This window comes from Rattus rattus, chromosome 6, assembly GCF_011064425.1.
Source record: "Rattus rattus isolate New Zealand chromosome 6, Rrattus_CSIRO_v1, whole genome shotgun sequence".
NCBI classification, from domain to species: domain Eukaryota; kingdom Metazoa; phylum Chordata; class Mammalia; order Rodentia; family Muridae; genus Rattus; species Rattus rattus.
In genome coordinates this window covers 108,635,665-108,659,785 of record NC_046159.1, presented here as the reverse complement: position 1 = coordinate 108,659,785, position 24,121 = coordinate 108,635,665, and the positions used below count along the sequence as shown (strand labels likewise).

General features: G+C 43.8%; 1 protein-coding gene and 1 pseudogene across 1 annotated transcript; both read right to left on the bottom strand.

Annotated features, from left to right (window-relative positions):
* Nucleotides 1-13,457: 13,457 nt before the first annotated feature.
* On the bottom strand, nt 13,458-13,902 carry LOC116904422 (annotated as a pseudogene).
* A 4,945-nt stretch (nt 13,903-18,847) lies between these two features.
* On the bottom strand, nt 18,848-21,762 carry Klf14 (Kruppel like factor 14). Its single transcript, XM_032905230.1, has one exon. The coding sequence runs from the start codon at nt 21,473-21,475 to the stop codon at nt 20,510-20,512; it is 966 nt and encodes a 321-aa protein (XP_032761121.1). The 5' UTR covers nt 21,476-21,762; the 3' UTR covers nt 18,848-20,509.
* Nucleotides 21,763-24,121: the final 2,359 nt, after the last annotated feature.

The window sequence follows — 24,121 nt, the reverse complement described above, 5'->3', positions numbered from 1 at the left end:
TTTCTTTAGAATATAGGCTAGGACATTATCAACAAACACAAAAATAGAGTTGAAATAATTTCTCTCTTGACCTCTTGGATATCCTTTTTAAGTAATAATGTCTTTTCCTTGTTGCTGATTCGTAAATTTCTGATTGACAATGTCTACATAAAAAATCCTTTGCTTGTGCTCATACATTTATCCATATTGGCAAACCTGCCTGAGACATATCTGCTTCTCGTGAGAGATCCCTCATGAATGGTTGAAAGAAAAGAAAAAAGTATGGCCCTTGTTTATACATGACCCTTCACAATAGTCCCAGGTAGGAAAAAAAATGCAGTAGTCTGTGGCTCCTTTCAAGGCCAATCAAGAGGGGAAATGGATTAGAAAAATAGTCAGTTGGGTAGGACCTCAAGCAGAACAACCCCATCTCTCCTATGTTGATATAATAATTAATATAATTTTTATTTGCCTGAAGTAATTGTTTCTGAGGTTTACTGCCTCTGTCTGCTAACCTAGTCCTAGAAGCTTCTAGCCTCCATACAATCTAATCTAGGCATAGAATGTTTTCAGCATCTGAGACTTACTACTGAGCCCCCTGTCCCCCCCCCCCACACCCCAGTTCTTGCTGAGTTCTGGCTGGCTGGTTCAACTCAGCTCAAAACTCCTCTCCAAGCTGACTGGTTCAATATGGTTTCTCTTAGTTCCTGATTGAATTGCTCTGCTTGGCTTCAGACTGACTCTGGCCATCTGTTCTAATCTCACTCCTTCTCGTTCTCTGGCTCACTCTGCCTTCACCTGTGTCTAGTTTGTTCTCTCTGCAACCTGTCTCTGTACCACTCTCTCAGTTAAACTTCCCCTTCCTTTTTCCCTGCGCTGCTCTTGCTTAAGTAGCCTCTCTTTCCTCTCTCTTCTCATGAGAGTTGGGTGTATCCTATTTTGTCAAATCTTTCTCGGTCAAATCTTTCTCTGATTCAACACTTTGCCTGCCTCTCAGTTAGACATCGTTTTCAAACATAGGTGCTTCCTTCTACAAACTAACTTTACCTTCAATGTTTGGGATTAAAGATGTGTACTAAGGGCGTGTCCATATTCCAGACAGAGGGGTTAAAGGTGTGTGCTAGTGACTGAGCCACCCCACAGGTAGAACTTTTTTTTTTTCAGTAAATCACACTTGAGGGTCACAGTGCGATCTAATATTCTGCAATAGATTACATAATATAATCATGAATGATTCATTTACTTATAGATTCTTAAGGGAGGATTAACACTGGCTATAGGTGGGGACTGAAGGTTTGTCACAGTCAGTGACTTGGAAGGAATAGGATTGGAAGATTGGTGACAATGACTATTAAAAAGGAGAGTTCTTGACTCTAAAAATCTCTTGATTCTCCCTTTCCACTTCAGCTATTGGCCCATTTCTCTCCTCTTTAGAGTGAAAATTTCTTGGAAGATTCAACTGCACTCATTACCTCTATTTCTCCCTCACGGTCAGAAAAATGATGGTGGCTAAGTTATACTGAATTCCTTCAAATATCCGTTGGGCTTGCTTTCTGTTTTGAGACAAGGACTCAGCCTGGCCTTGAACTCGGTGTGTAGTAGCCAAGGATAATCTGAACTTCTGACCCTCCTGCCTTTACCTCCTAAGTGCTGGGATCATAGGTGTGTGCTCCTGCCCCAGCTGTGAGGTTTTTCCTTGCCTGCTTGGGGCTCCCACTATCGCCCTCCTTGGATTTTTATGCCTATTCATACTTTTCTGGTTTTGTCAGCATTCGTCTGTTGCCTCCGACAGTAACTGGGATTCAAACCCAAGGCCTTGTTGCACATGTTAGGTAAGTGCTCTAGCTCTGAGTTATACCCTCAACCCTCACGTAACATTTTTCTACATTGAGAAATCAAACACTTTAAAAGGGGTAGAGCGTAAGGTTGAGATGCCCGCAAGGGTCTACTGGTGTTACCACAAACGGTCTTCCAGAAGCGAGGAGGAGGAAAGCCTTCTAAAGCCTCAGCTTAGGTATCAGCTGACAGGAAATACTTCAAGGGTGAGGCTGAAGAAGTTAGGAGGAATGAACCAGGACTGAAAAATGGTGCTGTTTCCCCAAAGCCAAAGGCAGGGGAAATGTCACTGTGGCCTTCACTTTGGATTTTGTTTATTTAAAGTATTTGTATGTAGCCCAGGCTAATCTTGAACTCATCATTCTCCTACCCTGCATCTGAGTGCTGGGATTACAGCACACCTAGTTTACACCCAGCTTTTTTAAAGATATATATATATATATATGCTTTCATGGTGGGGATGAGTCCAAGAGTCCACTGCACTGGAAGCTAAGATTGCCTCCTACCCATTATGTATTCTACATACCCCTGAGAGATGAGTGTGTGCTAGCCAGTCAGGGTGGAGTCCAGGTTACCTCTGAAACATCAGGCTTACGAAGGTGGCTCTGATGCTGACTGATTCATTTGTTGCACTAAGAAGACCAGAATGGAGGGCGGGGTATGCACGCAATCTGGAACTCTTAGGAAGAGAAATGGTAACATCCACAGGTTTAAAGTAATTGTCTTAGAGAAGAATCCCAACTGTTGTTGCAAAATGAAAAAATTTCCCCAAAGACTGCTATAATCTGCTTTCTTATAAAAATGCCCCTTCCTCTCAATTCAACTCATGTCAACAACTTCCACCTATTAGGAAAGCCGTTCTCAGTTCTTACAACTCCCGATTGTTTTCTCCACAACTTTTTGTGATGTACATATGTATGTGTATGTGCACTGGTGTCTGTACATATTCATGTGGTTATGGGTATGTGCATGGAAGCGAGAGGACAACCTCAGGGACTGTCCCTCCACCTTGAATTTTGAGACATGGTGTCTCACTGGCCTAGAACTCATCCATCAGGGTAGGTACAGACTGTGACCATAGGGAACTCCCCGTCTGTACCCCACAGTGCTGGGATCACAAGCACACATCACCATGCCTAACATTTTATCTGAGTTCTGGGGAATCAAACTCAGGTCCTCTGCCTTCAAGGCAAGCAGTTTATTGGACGAAGCCTTACAACTTAATTTTACAGCCTCCCGTGAGCCTCACCTTAGCTCCTACTGGTTTCGAACAGAGAAGAGTATGGCTCTCCCCCACCCCCTTTATGAAGGACTAGAAAGGGGGACTAGCAAGTCACAACTGTCTTCTGGGTTGTCCAGAGAGACAGTAAGAACCTTTCCTGGCTCCAATCAGGCCCCACAGGGAGCCTATTCTCAGGGCACTCTCTTCCTTTATGACCATTCAGTGAGGGACTTCATGTTCTATTTCTCTTATGTGTACATACTGGTCCCACGGAGAGTCTCGGCAAGGCCGTTTCCCCAGTGCTCAGTCACTCTGTGCAGCTAGTTCTCCAGCCCAAAGGTATTCAGAAGCACTGGATGCCATTCCACCCCAGAAACTGGGAGCCAGATGAGGGAGCAATCCTGTATCCCTTTCCTCATGGCTAGACCCATTATGCTCTCTGCGATGGCTGGCTATAACTGTCAACTTGACACAACCGAGAGTCATCTGGGAAGAGAGCCTCACTGAGGGAATGTCCACACTGGGTTGACCTGTGGGAAGATGGAGGACGCTGTGGTCTTGAATTGCCTAGGACTGGAGGAGCTGAGCTGAACTCCAGCAATCAAGTGAGCCTGCAAAACACACACATTCATTCTCTCTGCTCTTGACTGAGGGCGGGATGGGGCTGGCTGCAGTTCCCGCCCTGACTTCTCTACAAGGACGGATTCTAACCTGCTGTTGTAAGCTGAAACAAATCCCTTTCTCCCCTAAGTTGTTTTTGGTCAGGTTTGCTTGTGTTGATCAGCAATGTAAATAAAATTAAGATTGCAATTTCTCCCTGATCCCGAAGCCCAAGGGCAGATCCCTCAATGTTTTGTTGACAATGAAATTGTCTATGTGCCGTGCCATCAGCTAGCTTCCCTCACCGGACATTCATGTGTGTCTTAAAAAAAAAAATCTGTCAAGGAGAAGTAGGTTCGAAATCAGTTTTTCCTCTTTTGAATTGAGAAATATCCTACATTAACTGACCCCTATAAGACTCTGTAAGGAAAATAATGGACTTTCTTGTTAAAACCAAGGCTCACAGGCAGGGGAAGCTTGAGCATCTCAATGTACGCCTCTGGGGAGCAGGTCCATCCTTGGGTAACAATCCAGGACAGTGCTTTAACATTTGACTCTGCTTTGTACTAAGATTTAAGATGACGTGCCATGCCTAAGAAATTACACAGCTTCCTACTAAATCAGCACCCGGCAGCTAACAGAAGGCCTCTGTTTCTGCTCCTTTCCCGGTGGTTCCGCAATGGCAGAAATTGTTTATGCCCTGTCACAATGATTAACTCCCAGCCTGTTCCCTCCGTCTTCTATAGCAAGCATTTATAACCTGACACGTGGAACTGTCTCCCTCTGGATGGTCTACTGCCTTCAAAATCAGGGGGGACACTAAGCAACAGAGTCTTTGAAATGATCGCCTGCTGTGCTGCGGCCCACAGTTTGGCTGTGTATCTCCAGATGTCCCCTCACAGGTGACTCTCTGAGGCCCCTCTCTCAGCCTCTCTCAGCTGCCTAACGTGTATCGGGCTGTTCCAGTTTGCAGTACATCATCCCCATGAACAGAAGCGTGGTTGTGAGTTTGCCCGAGATCCTTCCCAGCCTGCCTTTGAATTACAGTAATACTCTGGGTTTCCACAAATGTTCATGGGTGTTTGCTGCTGCTCTGACCTTCTGGACTATTACTAGGATTATTTTATCCATGGTTTTGAGGACTGTTCATGGTAAGTGTAACAGTGACTGTTTAGAGAGTAGTGGCACATTAGCTGGGCATGGTGGCACATGCCTTCAATCAGCATGCAGAAGGCAGAGGCAGGCAGATCCCTGGGAGTTCGGAGCCAGCCTGGTCTACACAATGAGTTCAGGACAGCCAGGGCTACATGATAGAAAGACTCTGTCTCAAGAAACAAAACAAAAAACAAAACAAATTAATGATCAGGTTTTGGGCACAGCTTATCTCTGCAGAAGTTGCTGACTTTGAAATGATTCAGGAAAAATATAGGTGTGGGAGCATGTTATATTTATGTCATCTGTATGTGCACACACATATGCCCACATGTACACACATATGCAAATGCACAGGGGGTAAGCAGTGTGTTAGGTGCTTAACATCTGGGTTACAGTCTTAAGATGAATATGTGGATTTTGTGCACTGTTTCTGTAAATTTTTTTTTGTCAAAATGAAAAGTTGAAAAGTATACAAATGTTTATGTAAGTGAAGAGGTTTAAAAACACATCCTCTAACAGTAGTGGTTATCACTGCACTATGGGGTTATGGGACAGTTTTGGGTTCTCCTTTTGGTCCTTTTTATTTCTAAAAAAGAAAAAGTAAAAGAAAAAGTAAAATGTTATCTTTTTTTAATTTGCCATGATCCATGTCTTCTCTCTTACCTGTGTGTGTGTGTGTGTGTGTGTGTGTGTGTGTGTGTGTATGCATGTTCCCATGTGTATGCACGAGTGTGTGTGGAGACCTAGGGCTGAGTTTGGTAGTCTTAACTTGTCAAAACAGGGTTTCTCCACTGAACCTACAGCTCAGCCATGAGGTGACTCCAGCTAGCCGGCTCGCTTGGGGAATCCCATGCCTCACCCTTCTCTGTGATGACATTACCGTGGAGTGCTGTGTCCACCTGACACGTACGTGGGAACTGGGAATTCTGACTCTGCTCCTCACACTTTGACTGCAGAGCCATCTCTCTACCCAGTAACCTGGACAGGACTTCTTGCAAACAAACAAACTGTAAAAATTACAAAAATCATAATACATGAGTCATTTTATGCTGTTGGAAGGAAAAGTAAAACCCATAATTTTAGGGCAAGGACTATGGCTAGGAGAGTGTTTTCCTACCATGCTCAAGGCCCCTGGGTTCAATTCCTAACCACACCAATCACAGTATGGTACACACACCTGCCATCCCAGCACTTGGAGAGAGAGGAGAAAGCCTAGGGGTTTGAGGTCATCTTCAGGCGTGTTTGAGGTCAGTCCGGGCGACATGAAACCCAGTTGTTTATTTATTTATTTTTTTAAAGCTACTCAGGATCTCTCTCCCTGGCATGACAGGTATAAAAGCAGCAACCACGCTGTCAAAAGCATAGTTCTCCCTCTCTCTAAGAAGAAACACTTGAGTAATGGAAAATATTGACAGGAATCCCCGGGGAAATCTCTCCTTGTTAGGTTCAGACCCTCTCCAAGCACATATTACTCTGTAGCAATATTATCCTTCATTGAGTGTGATAGTTACATTAAGTCATAAATTGTATGTTTCAGTCACAAGATTCGATTAGTGATTTACTTCAAAAAGTATCAGCGGACCATTTGTCAATATTTCTTAATAATTTAGTCTCCAGGCTCATTATGACACTGCTGTTACTATCCTTTCCTCCCTCTTGTCTTTGGGGCACAGGGTGTTATGAGATAGGGCTTTAAAGTCACTATGTGGCAGACGATGACCTTGAACTCCTGATGTATTATTTCATTTGTGCTGGGAATTTATTTCCCACTCTCCTTCTCTAGCCTTAATGTTCTTAGACCCTTCTGCACCCGGCTTAAATTCTATGCTCTGTCACTGCAAATACGCCCACTCGCTTGCCTCTGATTCCCTCGTTCGCTCTCACTGATTTCTTTGTGTTAAACTAAAATGGTTAGCTCATCCTCTTTGCTCAATCCGTGCCTAAACCCGTGGAGTTCAATGAAGCTGGGTGTCAGCATGGATAAGGTCTTACACACACACACACACACAGAGAGAGAGAGAGAGAGAGAGAGAGAGAGAGAGAGAGAGAGAGAGAGAGAGAGAGAGAGAAATGTCATTTTAAACTCACAACCACAAGCTTTGAGTGAATTCTTAATGGCACCTGGCAATCACACATCCTAGCTAATTTCTCTCTCAGCTTCCCCAGTGATTTTATCACACATTTCCCTCTACAAGCTCTAACAGCTCTCGTGCTAGGCTCGGCGTGGTTGACGACCTTTCTTTCTAGGACCTGCCTGAGTAGTTTGAGCGGCCGTTGAGAGCTTGAGAGTTTCCACTGACTCCTCCCGCACTTCTATTCACTTACCATTGTCTATCACGCAGTTTGCCTTCTCACCCTCTTTAAGACAAAACGCCCATGCAGCTAGTGGAAGTCCAGCCCCCCATGCACACACACTACGTCTTACTGCCCTCGTTCTGCAGAAAGACAGTGTTCCAGCCACTCCTCTCTCTCGCTATCTTCCTCTAACAACCGTTCACTCCTCCTTGGATTATTTTTTGGCTAATCATTAACTGGTTAATCTCTTTCCCTTCTTAATCCCACAAGTTGCTTCTCTCATCTCCGTTTTTTTTCTAGCTGATTTCTGCTCCATTTCTTTGCAAAACCGAAAACAAACACAACTCCTATGAGAACAGTGCCTTCTCCTTGTGGTTTCAGCCTCTTCCCTTTTTCTCTTGAGTCCACGGCACTCAGATTCCTGCTCCTACCACTCTACCACACTTGCTCTTACTGAGGTCCCCGGTAACTGACTGATGTCCAGCATGATGGTCAGCTCCCCAGCCTGACTAACTCTGCAACCACATCTCATGATGAGGGTCCCTCCCATTTTCTGTGCTTTCTCTGTGAGGCTCTGGGGATGTCTCACTCTTGGCTTTCTTCCTGCCCCACTCTCTCTCTCTTTTGCTGGACCCCAGCCTTCCTCACTTCTTCTTGAACGAGTCCTCTGAGGACCACATTTAACCTTTCCCCGTTTGCTCTCTACAGCTCGTGTGACTCGAGACTTTCAGCTTTAGATAGCATCTACATATACTGATTTCTGGTTTTTTCTTTTTTAATCAGACTTTCTCCAAAACGTAGTTATTTTGCTGCCTATTCAAATTTTCTCCCGAAATGTCCAATATGGAATGCTTTCTCTTCCTAACAAGTCTGCCCCATTTCCAGCTTTCCTCGTCTCAGCTGACGGCAACTCCAGATGCTCTGGCCTCGGACCTCTGAGTCATCTGGACTCTTCTTCCTTCCCACCCCAATAGCAAACCCTTCAGGGAAGTCTACAGGCTTTTCCTTTAAAGCTATCAACATTTGATTTCTTCTCATTATACCTCCTACCATTGGTTTGGTCCAGGGCAACCATTCCTATTTGTGAGTGAAATTTGTGAATGGAATCACTCTCTAATAGATTCTCTGCTTGACATAGCCATCGAAAGTTCTCTTGAACCCTACAGTGGGTTTTAATCCTGTTTAGCATCCTCAAGGAATCTCTGTTTTATTCTGAGAAGAAAACAAAGGAATCGCAGTAGCTTGCAAGGTAATACAGCCCAGCGTCTTCCCTTCTTTCTGCCATGAGTGCTCCAGCCATGCTAACTGTGTCTTGGCCTCAGGACTTAGCTATGCTCTCTTCCTAGAATGCTTTTTGTCCTGGTGTCTGCTGACTGACTTCCTCAACCTCCTTTAAGTCTTCGTTCAATTCATATCTAATGTGCACAACAAAGCCCTCAACCCAACCCTTACTTCCTACTGGCATCCTCGGCCCATTTACATCTCTGCTTTTCCTTAATCCCACATCGTCTGTTGCCTAACTAGCACATTATATAATCTATTTCTCTCTATCTCTTTGACGGGAATATGAAGGAGCCTCCTTTCTGTTCACTTATATTTCCCAACACGCCTATAACCGTTCCTCACACACTGTAAACATTTGATAAATAGCAACTTGATGGCATGCCCAAGGAAACTTGGTTTTTAAAGATCAAAGCCAAGAGTACGTAACAGGTCAGAAGGAAAGCCTCTCTCACCTCCTCCGGGCTCTTCTGTGCATTCCAGTCTAATCCATTGCTGACCCCTGCTGGAACTCACCGACCAAGTTGCCGTCCCTCCTTTGATGGGACAGGAAGCCCTAGTACTCCCAAGGGACCAGCAGCATGAAAAGATTCTACTGACGCTGTCTTCACTATCAACTGTGCCCTTACTCAAAACAGCAGTGACACAGCTCTTCGTCTGTCCTGGGAGACAGAATAAACCTTCCTTTTGCCTTATTTATATTGACAAATGTCTTCACCGATTAGGGCTTAATTAGACAGGAAAGCAAAATGTAAAAAAAAAAGAAAGAAAGAAAGAAAGGAAAAAAAAGGAAAAACTCTTTTTCTTTCAACCTTCAGAACTAAGAACTCGGTCTTGAAGCAGACCGAATGCTGGCATAAGGGAGGAAATTTGTTTTGAAAAATACCATTATGCATTCTTTTTTCTTTTCTATATGACTATTCTCTTTTAACCAGACGGTATGCAGGCTGCTAGGGCAGGCGTGTGAAAGTAAAGGACTTTGCACGTTTGATCTTCAATTCAATAACAGTCCTGAAATTTTCCTTGGTAAAGAGAGGGAGTGTAAGTCTTCAAGCTTAGCAAATACTAAGAGCAAAGCACGCAGCCCGAATCTAAACATTAACGGTAGCCGATGGATAGATTGAGCAAACAGGGTGTTAGCACCTCCAGAGTGAGAAAGTCAAGCTCTCCCCCCCCGACACACACACACACACCCCACACACACACACACACACACACACACACTCACTCACGGGAAGAACTAAGGCTGGGAGCAAGGCTAGAAGGATTGGACCTGAATTAGATACATAGGTCTCTGAGAAGTAACCAACCAGTCCCTCCTTCCACAGGCCAGGATGGGGGAAGGCACCATGATATCGGAAACCCTGTAATGTCTGGGTTAGTCCTTCACTTCTAGTCCCTGCCTACTGACAGCAGGGTAACATGGTGCCATTTAAGAAACAGGCATCTATGCAGGCAGGTTTCTGTGTGTATCCAGCTCCCTGTGGCTTCCCAGTGATACGGAGAAGAACCAGAATTTTTTTTTTTCCTATTTGGCTGGAGCGAGCAGGAGCAGGCATACTGAGAGAACTGGAAATCTAAATGTCTACACTGCAGATGAGACCATCACACCCAGTGGGGACTTCACAGATAGCAGATTCAGCCAGATTTAGCAGCTCGGATACCAGAAAGGCATCAAAACAAACCCAGACAGGATCCGTTGTAATTCTTTGGGCGCACTCACAATTCCATCCTGGCCGTGTATAGGGAAACTGAGTGAAGACCCGGACAACAGCCCCGTACCCCATCCTGATGCCCCTTCCTGGACTACTGTTCTGAGGTTCTAGGAGAACTCCTTGACACTCAGGAACCATGGGAAGAGGGTGGGGGAGAGCTCTGAGAGAGTTTGCATTTTAAATCAATTCCACTTTCATCTAAAAAATAAAATTAAATTGAATAGGAACATTTTTAACTGAAAATGACAAATGGAAATATAAATTAATTCTCTTACCTTAATTGACAATTTCAAATGTCTCCTCTGTCACTAATGGGAGTGGGAATGTATTAATCAGAGCTATAGACAAGACAGAGCACAACAGTTTTTTTTTTTTCCTTCGAATCTGTTTGCAAATGTTTGTGCATTTGGTTTTGCTCGGCTTTGCTTTTACAGAGCTAGAAAATTTGAAATGCCACTGGTATTCAGGTCGCACCCTGAATCCTTGGTAGCCCTCCTGGGTAACGAAAATGGGCATAAGTACTGTGGAGGAAGGGTGGGGAGATTTTCTTGTAGGGATGCACGTTGCTCCTCTGTGATTTAACCTGTGCTGACACTTGCTACCGCTGCACCTGCGGTGGAATTACGGCCACAGGAATCACAAACCGCAGAAGCCTTTCCCTGACTGCTAGAGTAGGCACAATAGCTCCTGAGCCAATAGCCTTCAGGTAGAGGCAGAAGTTCATAGGTCGCTTTGGATTCTTAGTATACTCTCTTTTTTTCCACATAAAAATAAATTTCTCTTTACCCTACTGATGTTTGCGCTTTGGAGCTGAAGTATGTCATATTTGCTGGCTTTTATGAACAGCGCACGTTTCCCACTCCAACGCCCGCGGTTATTTATTTTCTCGAGCAGGGTCTCATCGATCTCATCCTGTAGCTCGGACTGGCGTAAACTCTAAACTCTCCTGCGTCTGACTCCCAGATACTAGGATGACAGGGGTGAACCATGGCACCTGGATGCTTCGGGGTTTTAAATAATAATATTTCTCTTTCCTTTAAGATATATTAAAAATGTTATCCTTTTTAGCTGATTCAAGCTACACATAAAGAGATTTCCCCTTTAGAAGGATGATGCTCCTGTCTCTTAGCCCTGTACTTTTCTTTAAGTGCTTATCTTTTGGTAATGCCTATCTTTTATCCACTGTGCCTGTATGTGTGTGTATGTGTGTGTATGAGTGTGTGTGTGTGTGTGTGTGTGTGTATGGTGTGTATATGAATGGGTGTATGTGTGTGTGTTTGTGTGTGTCTTGAAGTTTTGGCCCTTAATTGCTATTGTTTTTCTCAGAGTGTAGTTTTGTATCCATTCATTTATTGGTTTTCAAATGCAAAATATTTAAAATTTTTTATTCGATCAAATTATTTTCCTTCTTGAAATTTTTAAACTTCATTTTTTTGGCCTAGCATGCATAAGGTGCAGTGTTCAAATCCCAACCCATATATATATATTTATATCAGTATATAAAAATAACATTGTGCCATAACCAAGACTGCTTTCCTTGTTTTTTTTTTGTTTTGTTTTGTTTTTTTTTGTTTTTTTGTTTTTTTTTTTTGGAGCTGGGGACTGAACCCAGGGCCTTGCGCATGCTAGGCAAGCGCTCTACCACTGAGCTAAATCCCCAGCCTGCTTTCCTTGTTTTATGACAATAAAGAGAATTGCTAACATTCTCATTTTTTTTTTTATTCTTTTTTTTGGAGCTGGGGGACCGAACCAGGGCCTTAAGCTTGGTAGGCAAGCGCTCTACCACTGAGCCAAATCCCCAACCCCAACATTCTCATTCTCAACTAATACGTTTTTAACTTTAAACAGTTTAAGCATTTACCACATGGAATTTGTCTTTTGGAAAGCTGTGCAACGGAGAGCAATGTTACATTTTGTTTTCCTTTCCTCGTGATTAATCCATTGTTTCAGTAGCATTTATCAGCTGTCTCTCTTATCTGTGCTGACACAAAGTGTCTCTGTTCTTACCCATCAAGATCTCAATCCACAGGTTTATTCCTCTATTCAATTCTTATCCATTTGTCTGATGCTACACTACACTACGGTGGTTCAGTCATTTGGACTTTGTAGTATTTTGGTATCTGCTGAAACTCCCCCCCGCCGCCCCCCCCAGCTCTTCTGAAATAATTCTTTTTAAAAGCTCCGTGAGAGCTGAGGTTGCTAGCTTACCTAGCATGCTTGAGGCTCTGGCTTCCAAAAGAAGAGAAGGAGGAGGAAGAGGAGGAGGAGGAAGCAGGTAAGCTCAATGGAGAGTCATCTGGGTATTGTTTGAGATGCTACAAACAGTTTAGTGTAATCTAAAGGAAAAACCTGCTACTTCTCCAGAATTACTGAATTTCACCACCCACAGAAACGGCACATACACTTACTACCAATGCTTTTGTCGCTCAGTAAAAGTTTTACAGTTGTCTCCATAAAGGTTATTAATGCTGTTTGCTGCTACCATATACGGAATCTCTCAGTTTATTATATTTTCTGATTGATGATTGTTGCAATATAAAAACATACTTGGCTTTTTCTTTATTTAGTTCATTATATCTTTCCTTTTTTGTAGATTTATTTACTTTATACATATGAGTGTACTGTGGCTGTCTTCAGACACACCAGAAGAGGGCATCACCAGAAGAGAGCCTTTACAGATGGCTGTGGCTACTGTGTGGTTGCTGGGATTTGAACTCAGAACCTCTGGAAGAGCAGTAGTGCTCTTAGCTGCTGAGCCATCTCTCCAGCCCTCAGTTCATTATACTAATATATCATTATTACTGGTTTAATCTTACATTGACGACACAGGCTTCATGTGATTTGGGGAATGTTTTAGCTTTCATTTGAAGCTGACTTCAAACTTGCAATATTTTGATTAGGACTTTTGCACTTCTTTTTATAGATTAAACAGACATATTCATTCATTATCCTTTGTCTAATTTGGTGTTGGAGCTGACTATATCAAATAGAATTATTTTTCTATGCTCTGAATCAATTTAGTTTACACAAGTTAGAAGGTGTGTGTGTGTGTGTGTGTGTGTGTGTGTGTGTGTGTCCATGCAAACCAGAAAAGGGCATCAGATCGCTAGGACTAGAGTTACAGATGGTTGTAAGCTACCATGTGGGTGCTGAAATTCTATCCCGGTCCTGAGGAAGAGCAGCCATTCCTGGAGCTTCAGCCTCTATGACATAATTTTTTTTTTTTTTTTTTTTTTTTTTTTTGCCACCAAGTGCACTTTATTGAATCCACTGTGGGCAGATATGTGAAGGTAACATTTGCATATGCATAGGGTAAATGGCCAAGACCTCAGCCTAGGGGGAGGGCCAGATGTGGACCGTGGAATACTGGGCAGCTAGAGCCCAAAATGTGGCATTCTTTGTGAAAACGATTGAAAGAGGTAGTAGAAGACATAATGATGCAGAGAACCACCATGAGGATGCTGAAGATCAGGGAGCTGATGTCCGGGCACTGGGCAGTGGAGGTGCAGACCTGGGCTCCAATCACATCGCCCACCATCTTCCTGTCCCTGGATTTCACAGAGTAGCGGAAGCAATCAAGCCCAGGCAGCAGGCGTTGAAGAAGAGTGCAGTGAACAGGGACCAGATCACATGGTCAGGCACAGAGACCTCTCTGGACATGTTGATCGCGGTGGTCCTCACAACAGCTGAGCTGTTGGGTTCCCCCAGCTCAGTCACCCCCGTACTCCTCTTTGATTGTCTCATAGCTTGGAGGAAGCCCGGCATTGGTGGGCAAGAAGGCTTGGGAATTGCGGCTCATGGTATTGACTCTGGAACAATCGCCCCATCTGGAGGACGGCTGCTGCTACCCAGGCTCTCCAAAATCTATTTTTTTGGAAGGTTTACCAAACTTACCTAGGGGTGCTACCCTTTGGAGACTAGACCTTCGTTTACTATTTCACTTTCGGATTTTCTACATTGTCTTAGACCGTTTTTCAATTCTGTGTTCTTATTATAAAATTATAAAGTACGTAAATTATAAAATGCATTTTTAATGGATACAAAGTTAATTGTGTTATTCTCTTATAATTAAAATTTCTGCTCATCTGGCATGTGACTTTTGTCTTTCTTTTTCCTGATAACGTCTCTGTGCTGATGCTATTTTAAATCCTTATTTGACTTTAAACAAAAATAATTTTATTAGGCTTTTAAAGATTGTGTCTATTCTAATTTTGTCTTCTGTCTCACTAATTTCTTCTAAAAGTTTTAAAAAGCATCATCCCACTAAGATTCTTTTGAATTTCCCCATAGTCACTTCCTGACTCTTGCTTGTCCAAAGTCTTAAACTGCATACACGGTGAATATGTGATAGGCTCTTGGAAGCCACAGCCACTGTCTAAGCGGTCTCTCCCACCTTTAGGAACGTCTTAAAAACTGCTTTGGGGACTGCCTTCCTAACAGAGAATATGGAGACCATGCATGTCTCTGTTTACTTTGAGTTTGATTGTTTTTCTTTTCCTCTGTAGTTAAAAACCTTAATTCATTGAATTCTAACCTTTCTTTTACCCAAGGAAAGCCCCAGGCTACAGGCTACATTTCTGGCCCTCATGCGTTCGCAGTTTCCAGAGTGTTTTCTGCCCCCATTCAGTTCTATATCTTCATTAATCTCTCTTCTTGTCTTACTTATGTAGAATTTTTCTTTTAGACTTCCAAAATTGTAATATTTAAGGCAATTTGTATATATTAGATGTGTTTATGTTATTGTCTGCTTGGTTATTGAGATATTTTAATCTTGCCACATATTCAATAAGAGAGCTTGTAAACTTTCAGCATCTCGGTCTGGTGTTTACTGTGGGCTTTTGGTACACAGTCTATGGTTGTTGTTGTAGTTTGGTTTTTTGAGACAGGGTTTCTCTGTGTAGCCCTGGCTGTCCTGGAACTCCCTCTGTAGACCAGGCTGGCCTTGAAGTCAGAGATCCACCTGCCTCTGCCTTCCCATCCTTTGATAGATACTCATTACCAATTTCAGAAATCATCATTTACTACTGGTTTATTGTAAATTAAATCACAAATTGATGTTTCACTTTTTTACAGATACTTATTTTGGAGCCTATTAAGATGTTAGTTTCTTTTTCTTTCCTTCCTTTTTCAATTCATCTGACTAATCATCTGTACATATTTCTGAGTCTTGTCTTCCTCTGCCTTCTGTTGAGGGTTAATCATTTCACTCTCTGAGCCTTTGCGCATTCCTATATCAGGGCCCATAGGATGTGTTTTCCTTATTTTCTCTGCCAACTTAGGCGGGTGCTTCCTAACAACTTCTTAACCCCCGAGATCTCCATTGAGGATGGAAACTTCTCTGAAAACTGACTTCTATTCTTTTGTTAGCCTTCTTTCCAATCATTTCCTCTAATTTAGTAATGACCACAGTGTCACCCTCTTTTATGTCTTGTCTATAAGATTATCTCTAGGGGTTGGGGATTTAGCTCAGCGGTAGAGCGCTTGCCTAGGAAGCGCAAGGCCCTGGGTTCGGTCCCCAGCTCTGAAAAAAAGAACCAAAAAAAAAAAAAAAATCTCTAAATTTTACTTTTCTTTTCTTTTTTTTTTTTTTTTTTTTTTCGAGCTGGGGACTGAACCCAGGCCTTGCGCCATAGGCAAGCTTCACCACTGAGCTAAATCCCCAACCCCAAATTTTACTTTCTTTTATATCAGTACTATCACCCATAATCACATTTCTCTTCCTAACAAATCTATTTCCGTTAGCTAAATCCACCACCTCCCTTTACTTTTCATCAACTCCCTGCTTCATTTTTTTTTTGCATTCTTTTTTTTTTTTTTAATTAACTTGAGTATTTCTTATTTACATTTTGAATGTTATTCCCTTTCCCGGTTTCGGGCAAACATCCCCCTAATCCCTCCCCCTCCCCTTCTTTATGGGTGTTCCCCTCCCCACCCTCCCCCCATTGCCGCCCTCCCCCCAACAATTTTAATTCAGTGTCTAAACACCTATGCGACTGTATAGGCAGAAACATCTAGACTCAACCCTTTAAATATCTTCACCACCATCCTTCTTTATGTATTTATGATAAAATCCATCATTCCCCTGTGGCTGAACACAGAGACTTCCAACAGAGCAGGTCCCTGAGGTTCCATTTTGTGGATTGCACAGTCAACAAATCTAGCACCAACCAGGAACACAAACAGAAGATATACCGACTCCACATAGAGTCAAGAACTTGGTCCCTCCCATCAGTCTCTCTTTAACTCTGTGTAAAGATGCAACTTAGATCGTGACCAGGAAGAATCAAGTTTGGAAGATGAATCTGATGCTTCGTGACAGCCTCTAGCACAATTTTAGGGTGAGGACATTCCAAGTTTGTGTTCTAAAGTACAGGTGGAATTCGCAACCTCAAGTCATCACTTCCCATTGTGATTGAAAATAAAGGCAGCAAAAACAAGAACAAAAACAAAAACATTCCACTGAATAACGCATTCCCTTTCGGCAGCAAACTTGTCTCAAACACGTCTATGAGACTTAAGACCAGTCAGTCTCTTATGCAGTCCACTCTTATAAACCTTAGCCTCCAATGTCTCTCAAAAGCAACGATTTAAAGGTAAGCAATTGCTAGCATATGCTGTTTGGACTGGAAAAACACAAAGTACCACAGGATTCAAAGTTAATTAACTAAAGCATTAAGATTGTCCTAGAAATTAGATATGCTATTTCAGTCCCTTAACTCAAGTCACTAGCTCCTAATCAATATTTAATATCAGATACACATTTAAATGTGTTAGGGATTAAAGAAGGAATTAATATATTTATATATAATTATACATTATATAATTAATTTATTTAATTAAATAATTATATACATACATATATATATATATCCATCTAAATGAGTAACAGAGATAGAATCAAAAATCAAAATGTTAGCACTTTGCTGATAAAGCTATATCATGATCGAAGAGGGGCTTTCTAATACTTTGTCTCCACTATATCACCCAATCCTTAGACTTGGGGTGACCCACCCAAACTTACCTGGACAGCAGCATGGACCACATGTCTTCAAGGCAGTTAAGATGCTCTTCAGAGGGGTTGGGGATTTGGCTCAGTGGTAGAGCGCTTACCTAGGAAGCGCAAGGTCCTGGGTTCGGTCCCCAGCCCCAGAAGAAAAAAAAAAAAAAAAGATGCTCTTCAGATCTGCCTCTGACAGGCAGACCTTGGTCTCAGCCAAGTGTGATGACCACATGAAAGCAGGAGCTGAGCTGTGTGTGTGTGCACACCAAAGGCGGGGAGCTGCAGAGGAGATGGGGGTGTAGGATGTGTGTGCAACGACCCAATTCCTTATGTCCCCATTAAAGAACACAATCTTTTCCTTATGGGAGAAGACGTAGACAGGGCAAAGGGAGAAATCCCCCAAAATGACCTTTTTTTTTTTTTTTTTTTTTTTTCCCTTAAAAAAAGGAACAGAGAATGGGGAAAAATAACAGATCATTTCCTTTGTAAGTGGGGTTAGTTTGTACCCTTCGCCTCCTCTAAGAAAGGGAATACATGTATCTCACATTCAAGATCTAGCCTGGAACTAATCCCCAGCTTCCAACCCAGGTTTCAAGAAGACGTCTTAGATTCTATATCATATTAGATTCCTATATCAGATCTGAGGAGATGAGGGTGGCTTAAGGCCACAGAGGCCCAGCCCAAACCCAACCAACACCCAGAAACAGTTCCTCACCGAGCCTGATCTGCTTAACAAAAAGTAGGAGAAGAAATACCAAGGGACACAAAATGTTCTTCGAAGGCATCTCACTAATAAATGTTCCTCACAACCTGCTTGAGTGCAAAGAATAATACTCAGACCAAGAAAGACCATTAAAAAAAAAATCTTGCTTCTTTCATCTGTCCTCTGTGGAGTTCTGAGTGTCTCTCTGCACAGAGCTCTAAGTAAGACCTGACAGTAGTAGGTATCAGAGGGCATTCCCAGACAAAAGTCCCCGAGGTAGAATCTTAACTATGGACATTATTTGAGACCTTGAGAATTAGAAGTTATTTATCAGTTGGAAATCTAAGTATTTTTAAAACTTAACCCCTGGATAGTTAATAAAAGTTCTTGTTAGCTTCTTTAGTTCAGTTACCCAATAGTAGATCTTCTACTGAATGGGGCAAAGAGAAAACTTTACCTCAGTGGGCCCTATAGTACCCAAACTATCTAGCCCCACATGAGGAAACAGACAAGCAAAAAGAGACCTTCTCCCAATTAAAGAAAAAAAAGGGTTAGGGGGCTCATCATCTCATGTGTAATTCAAGGGCAATTCTACCGCTTACCCTGACCTCACTATAAAACCCTTGCCCTCCTGAGATTACAGACTACCTTCTTTGAGCCAATACAAGGATCCCTCCCTCACGTAGTTTATGAGAACCATAGCCAATGCTATGTTTGTTCTTTTTTTTTTTTTTTTTTTTTTTGGAGCTGGGGATCGAACCCAGGGCCTTGGGCTTCCTTGGTAAGCGCTCTACCGCTGAGCTAAATCCCCAGCCCCGCTATGTTTTTAATTACTTATTCTCTCAAGGATATCTGAATGCCCAGGACCAGAAACAGAAGGAAAATGGCATTAAGAGTCTATCACCCCCCTCACCACCTCCAAAGTCTCTCCCAGGATGCTGAAGAACCAGTCTCACCCAAGACTACAGGGTGTGGACATGAGAATGGACTTAACCTGTTAAGAAAAGGGTTTTGTTATTAAATACATTAGCCAAAGGACTCAGGGAACCTCTTGACATTTAAAGATTTATAGCAGCAGTAGCAAACTGGATGGCAGGGGATCATGAGGATAGGAAGGTAGGGTGGTCCCAGGGAGCGAGAACGCGGGAACACAAGCACGAAGGAAACACCATTTATAAGTCAATACACTTTACTTTTACTCATAGCTCTTGGCAGAAACAGCATATAACTTTTAAGATAATTTAAGCTTCAGCATTTTAATCTATAAAACAGGGGAAAGCAATTTACTTACTCAAGTGCCTCTTACAACTCCATGAGATCACAACACTCTTCACAAGTATGATCGATGGGTGGAACAAGATATGCAGGCGGGGACCATAGGGAACCTCATAGGGTTAGGAAAGGCCTTTCAGCCTCATATTTAATAAAAGGAAACACACGTATACGTACACACACACACGCACACAAATATCAGTGATTTCAATCCACAGTAGCTGGGACTCACAACAGAAGAATCCTTCAAAGGGGCAGAAGGGCCCTGAGGTTGCAACCTAAGATTCCGATGTTAGAGAAAGATGTTCTTATTTGATAACAGCTATTGTCTAGCTGCTCCCACCCCAAATCCAAGACAGCAGCTCTCTAAAATAAACCAATCTCTTACTTTCCCCCCAATCACCCACCAATTCACCTGTAACAAAAACAACAACGTGCAGACCTCCACAGAAATTCAGTCCTCCTTAATCACTAAGAGGTGGGTAACTAGACTCTATTACCCCTAAGATCACTTAGGATGGGGCAGCAGGAACTCCATCTCTCCGTTTCTCTGAGCAGCTAGCAATGGTTGTGAAAAGTGTTGTTTTGTATCTGTCCCACCCAAAAGTTACTTGGGCTTGCCTTCTAGGTGAAGGAGAAACTGTATCAGACCAGCTTTTTCTCTCTGGTGCTATTATGGTTGTTCCCAAATTACTTAATCAATCTCCCCATAATCGTGAGCCAGGAAGTTACCACCCCTGAGAAGGAATTTAAAAAAAAAAAAAGTGTTACAATGCAAGCGCAGGCTTTCAAATTATGCTATAGAACTGCAAGCAGACTCATACTACTCCCCAGGCACCAAAAAGCATCTCCCAGCCATACATCCACAAAGCAGAGGTAGCTGGGACAATCGGGAGAGTGAAAGACATTAGCTTCCCATCAACCTGAAAGTTTCGTTTACAAGATACTGAAAATAAATTAGTAAACATTGCTGTTTACAGAAATAGAAATATTTTCTGTTTCCAAAGGCCTCTCTTCACCCAAGTCTGGACGTTTCCAAGACTGCCACCCTAGACACCCTCTCCAAAGTCCGCCCTGGCCAATGGGTGAGACACCAGAGTCATTTGGGACTGGGAGATTCTCAAGCTCTGAGAAATCAGTTTTACATCTCTGGTGCTGTGGAGGGAAGAATCTTCAGTACGCTGGAGAGTTCATCCCTTTTCACCGGTTCCTGCAGGCTGTTTTGAAGACGTTTGTGTTGCAAGACTTCCCACTACCCTCTGGCTCCCAGTCCCTCACCAGAGTCCAACAAGCTTGTCTGGACCCATCCCCAGTGCGGAGCAACCAGTCTGTGCCTTGGTCTAATGACCCTGGAAAATAGGAATGGACAGAGAGAAGGCAAGGACAACGGCCTGGGGGGGCGGCGGGGGTGGGGGGTTGTGCTTGAAGGAAAGACAGACAGCAAGACAGTTCTACGAGCAAGCAGTGAAGCTGGTCTCCTGGCCCGAGTCGGAACCCGAGCTTTCCACCATAGCTGGGGGTGGTGGCTCGGGGCGAGGAGTGCGACGACGACCCCGGTACTCGATCATGTCGGGATGGTAAGTTGGGTGGCGACGGGCATGCTTGGTCAGGTGGTCGCTCCTGGAGAACTGCTTGGGGCACAGCGGGCAGGAGAAGCGCTTTTCACCGGTGTGGGTCCGGTAGTGGCGGGCCAGCTCGTCTGAACGCGTAAACTTCTTGTCGCAGTCGAGCCAATCACAGGAGAACGGGCGCTCCCCCGTGTGGGTACGCTGGTGTGACTTGAGGTGCGAAGACTTGTAATAGGCTTTGTTGCAGCCATGGAAGGAGCACTGATGTCGCTTGGATGCGGGTGTAATCTGCCTCCTGCGGTACGTAGGACCCACTGCTGGCCCAGGGCGGGCCCCTGGGGGCCCCTCGGGCACTTCTCCGCTGTCATCCGGCTCCTCTGGGGCCTCAGGCGCACCCAGGATAGCAGACTCGCTGCAGGAGCTCTCGGCGTCAGAGAGCTCATCCTCGCAGAAGGTCTGGGTAGGCTCAGAGCACCCAGTAGGGCTGGAGCTCTGGGTGGGCTCGAAGCAGCTTGTTGAGGCACACGGAGCTTCTTCCGAGTCCTCCTTGGTGCCTTCCCGGGCACCACAGCTTAAATCAGCCAAAGCGCTCGCAGCCAGCAGGTGGGACGCGCCATCGCCTTCGCCGGGGCTAGGGGCGGGGACCTCGAGGACTGGGGGTATCCACAGCACCCCCCGTGACCCCGTACCCTTCCCCGCTGACTCCCGTGACACCTCACCCACCTCGGAGACAGCCGCTGCGCCCGCGCCTTCGGAGTCCGTTGCGCGCCCGTGCAGCACGGCGCGGGTGGACATAGACACCAGGCACTCCGCAGCGAAGTAGTCCAGGCAAGCCACGGAGGCTGACATGCTGGCGGCGCCCGGTTGCGGGCGAGCGCCGTCCGAGCGCTGCCAGCCGCGGGCTGGAGAGTCCCCGGGAGCGTCCGTCCCGCCGCTTGGAGCCGGACGAGCTGGAAGCCGGTGCGCGCCGCTCGCCGCCCGCAGCCGCTGCTGCCGGAGCCGAGCCCGCCCTGCCTGACGCGCCCTGACTCTCTGAAGCCTGCGGGGGTGGCGGGGACCCGCCCCGGCCCGAGGACACCCCTGGATCGCGCTGCCGCGCGGGCTAAGGCATTCCCAGCAGCCTGAGAAATTATCTTGTCTGCGCTTTCTCTCCGCTGCTGGCGAGCCAGGTAATTTCAATGCGCGCAAGTCCCGGATCGCAACTTCTGGGCAGCCTGCCGGCCTCGCCCCCCGCGCCCCTGGTTGCTGGCCAGCTGGGTGTCCGGCAGAGTCCTAGAAACTTTTTTTTTTCTTTAAGAGGGAGGGGGAAGCGGCGAAAAAAAGCGGCGTTAATACCTGACTTGTCTTTCGCTTCGCAAACGCGATCGCTGGCGAAGTGGGCTGGGACTGCGTTTGACTCGCGTCCACCGCTCGCAGCTCAAATGGAAAATAGCCCCGAGTCTTCATCCAAAAGAAAACGGGGGCGAAACAAAGTTTTCTCATTTAGCAGTTCGACTGTTAATGCACGATCGGTAGCCGTGTCGTCACTAGATCACCACGTAGCCATTAATTAATAGCATTTTGAACCAGAAGCGGTTTTAACCCTGGCGAGAGCGAAGGATTCTCCCGGCTTGAAATAGAAACTTAAAATCCTTGGAGTGACGATTTAACTGTTCAAGCAACGAAAGAAAAAAAATGCGCGTTTAAACTGCATTAACCTGTCACAGGCACACAAACAGATTTCCACGCTGAAATATAAATTACAGACTAGCAGCGAGATAAACACATTAAAATGGACTCCCACAATTTTAATAATAGAAAGTCACGTTTGCAATTAGGAAACCTCTTCTATTTCTCTTTTGACAAAAAATTAAAAATAAGAAAATGCTGCTAAATGGTATAGGGTGCTCATCCAGAGGTTTATGATTATGGGGGGGCTTTTTTTCTTTTATAGTCAAATATGAATGATTTCTTTCACATGTCTTCACTGCTTTATTTGCTCTCCCCCCATTTTTTATTTTTTAAAATTAAAAATCCCCACAGAAAATAACAGGATAATTTCTATATGTAGTGCTACCACAATCTGGGATGTACATGGGCTTTCCTTTCATACTATTAAATTATGTGCATTTTATTTGCAATGCCTCAGTATTTTTTTCCCTTTGGAAAATTAAAATGATACCCACACTTCAAGAATAACATATGTCCATATACTTAATGACTAGAATAATCAGATATGATATTTTTGTCGTGTTTGCTTCGGATTTTTTAATTTATATTAAGCATCCAGAGAGGGTGGAATGTCACTTCCCTCGTTTCTCCAGCACTGTTCATTTTCTCCCTCCCTCATCAGTGTCACAAAGTGTAGATTCTCCCACCATTTGCTATGCGTTACTGCTCAGCTAACTAAGTGTGTAAGTACACACGTGTACCTTTGCTGGTGTGTTTTAAATTTTAATAAGTGTTACTGTGCTGCACATGTCATTTTGCAGCCTGCTTCTCTCAGCATGATTTTTATGTTGATACCTGTAGAACTGATTATCCATTTCAGCAGCTTAAAAATAATATTGGCAGCTGAATTATTTTTAAAGGGACCCAATGCTAAAACTGATAATTTTTGTCAAAGGGGTTTGCCTCAAATTTTCAGATGCTTGCAACAATCTATACATGAAAATCCTATCAGAGTGATTTAGTGCCTGTTTTTCTTTTAGATTTATGGTTTAGAAAAACACATGGGGGTATTTTAAAAATGATGAAAGAGGATAATACAAGTGTACCTGCCTTGTATAATTAATAAATGTTATTATTTTGTCATATCTGTTTCAGATCTTCTTTTTAAATTTTAACCAGTCATCATTTCTGATGAAATTCAAGTCCCCTTTGCATGCCTCTCTGGCAGCGCTCTCCACCCTTTCCCCCAAAGGCAAACACTATCATGAATTTGGTATGCAACTTTGCAATTTAGGCTGCAGACTTTCAACTGCATATGAATCTGTATGAGATATTGCTTTTTAAAAATGTATACACATGGTTTTAGGCTGTATATATTATTCTTCAACTTGTTTCTTCCTCCTTGGTATGTTTTTGGGGGTTTTCCCCCTCCTAGTCACGCTGGTAAATCCAAAGGCAGTTCACTCATTTTAATTGTTACATTGTAGATCCATGCATATGAATGTGTCCTATTTATTCGTGGTCCTACTGATGAATGTTGGAGTTGCTGCCAATATTTTGTTATTCCTGGTGCATGTTTCTTTTGCACATATGTAAGAATTTCTCCAGTGTGTACCTAGATGATGATTGCTAGGCAGCACTCGTGGTTTGAGCCTTGCTAGAAACTGCCAATGACTTTTCAATTTGCACACCCATCAGCAGCAGATGAGAGGTCCTGTTCCCCTAACACGATGCTAAACCCATTCTATAGTCAGACTTATTTCAGCCTGTTTGGTTTTTTTTTTTTTTTAAAGTACCCAGTATCTTGTTATTTTATTTGAATTTCCCTCTGTGCTAGTGAGGCTG

What these genes read in the sequence shown, in the direction of transcription:
- Klf14 (XM_032905230.1), bottom strand. Translation starts at nt 21,475, where the DNA reads ATGTCAGCCTCCGTGGCTTGCCTGGACTACTTCGCTGCGGAGTGCCTG.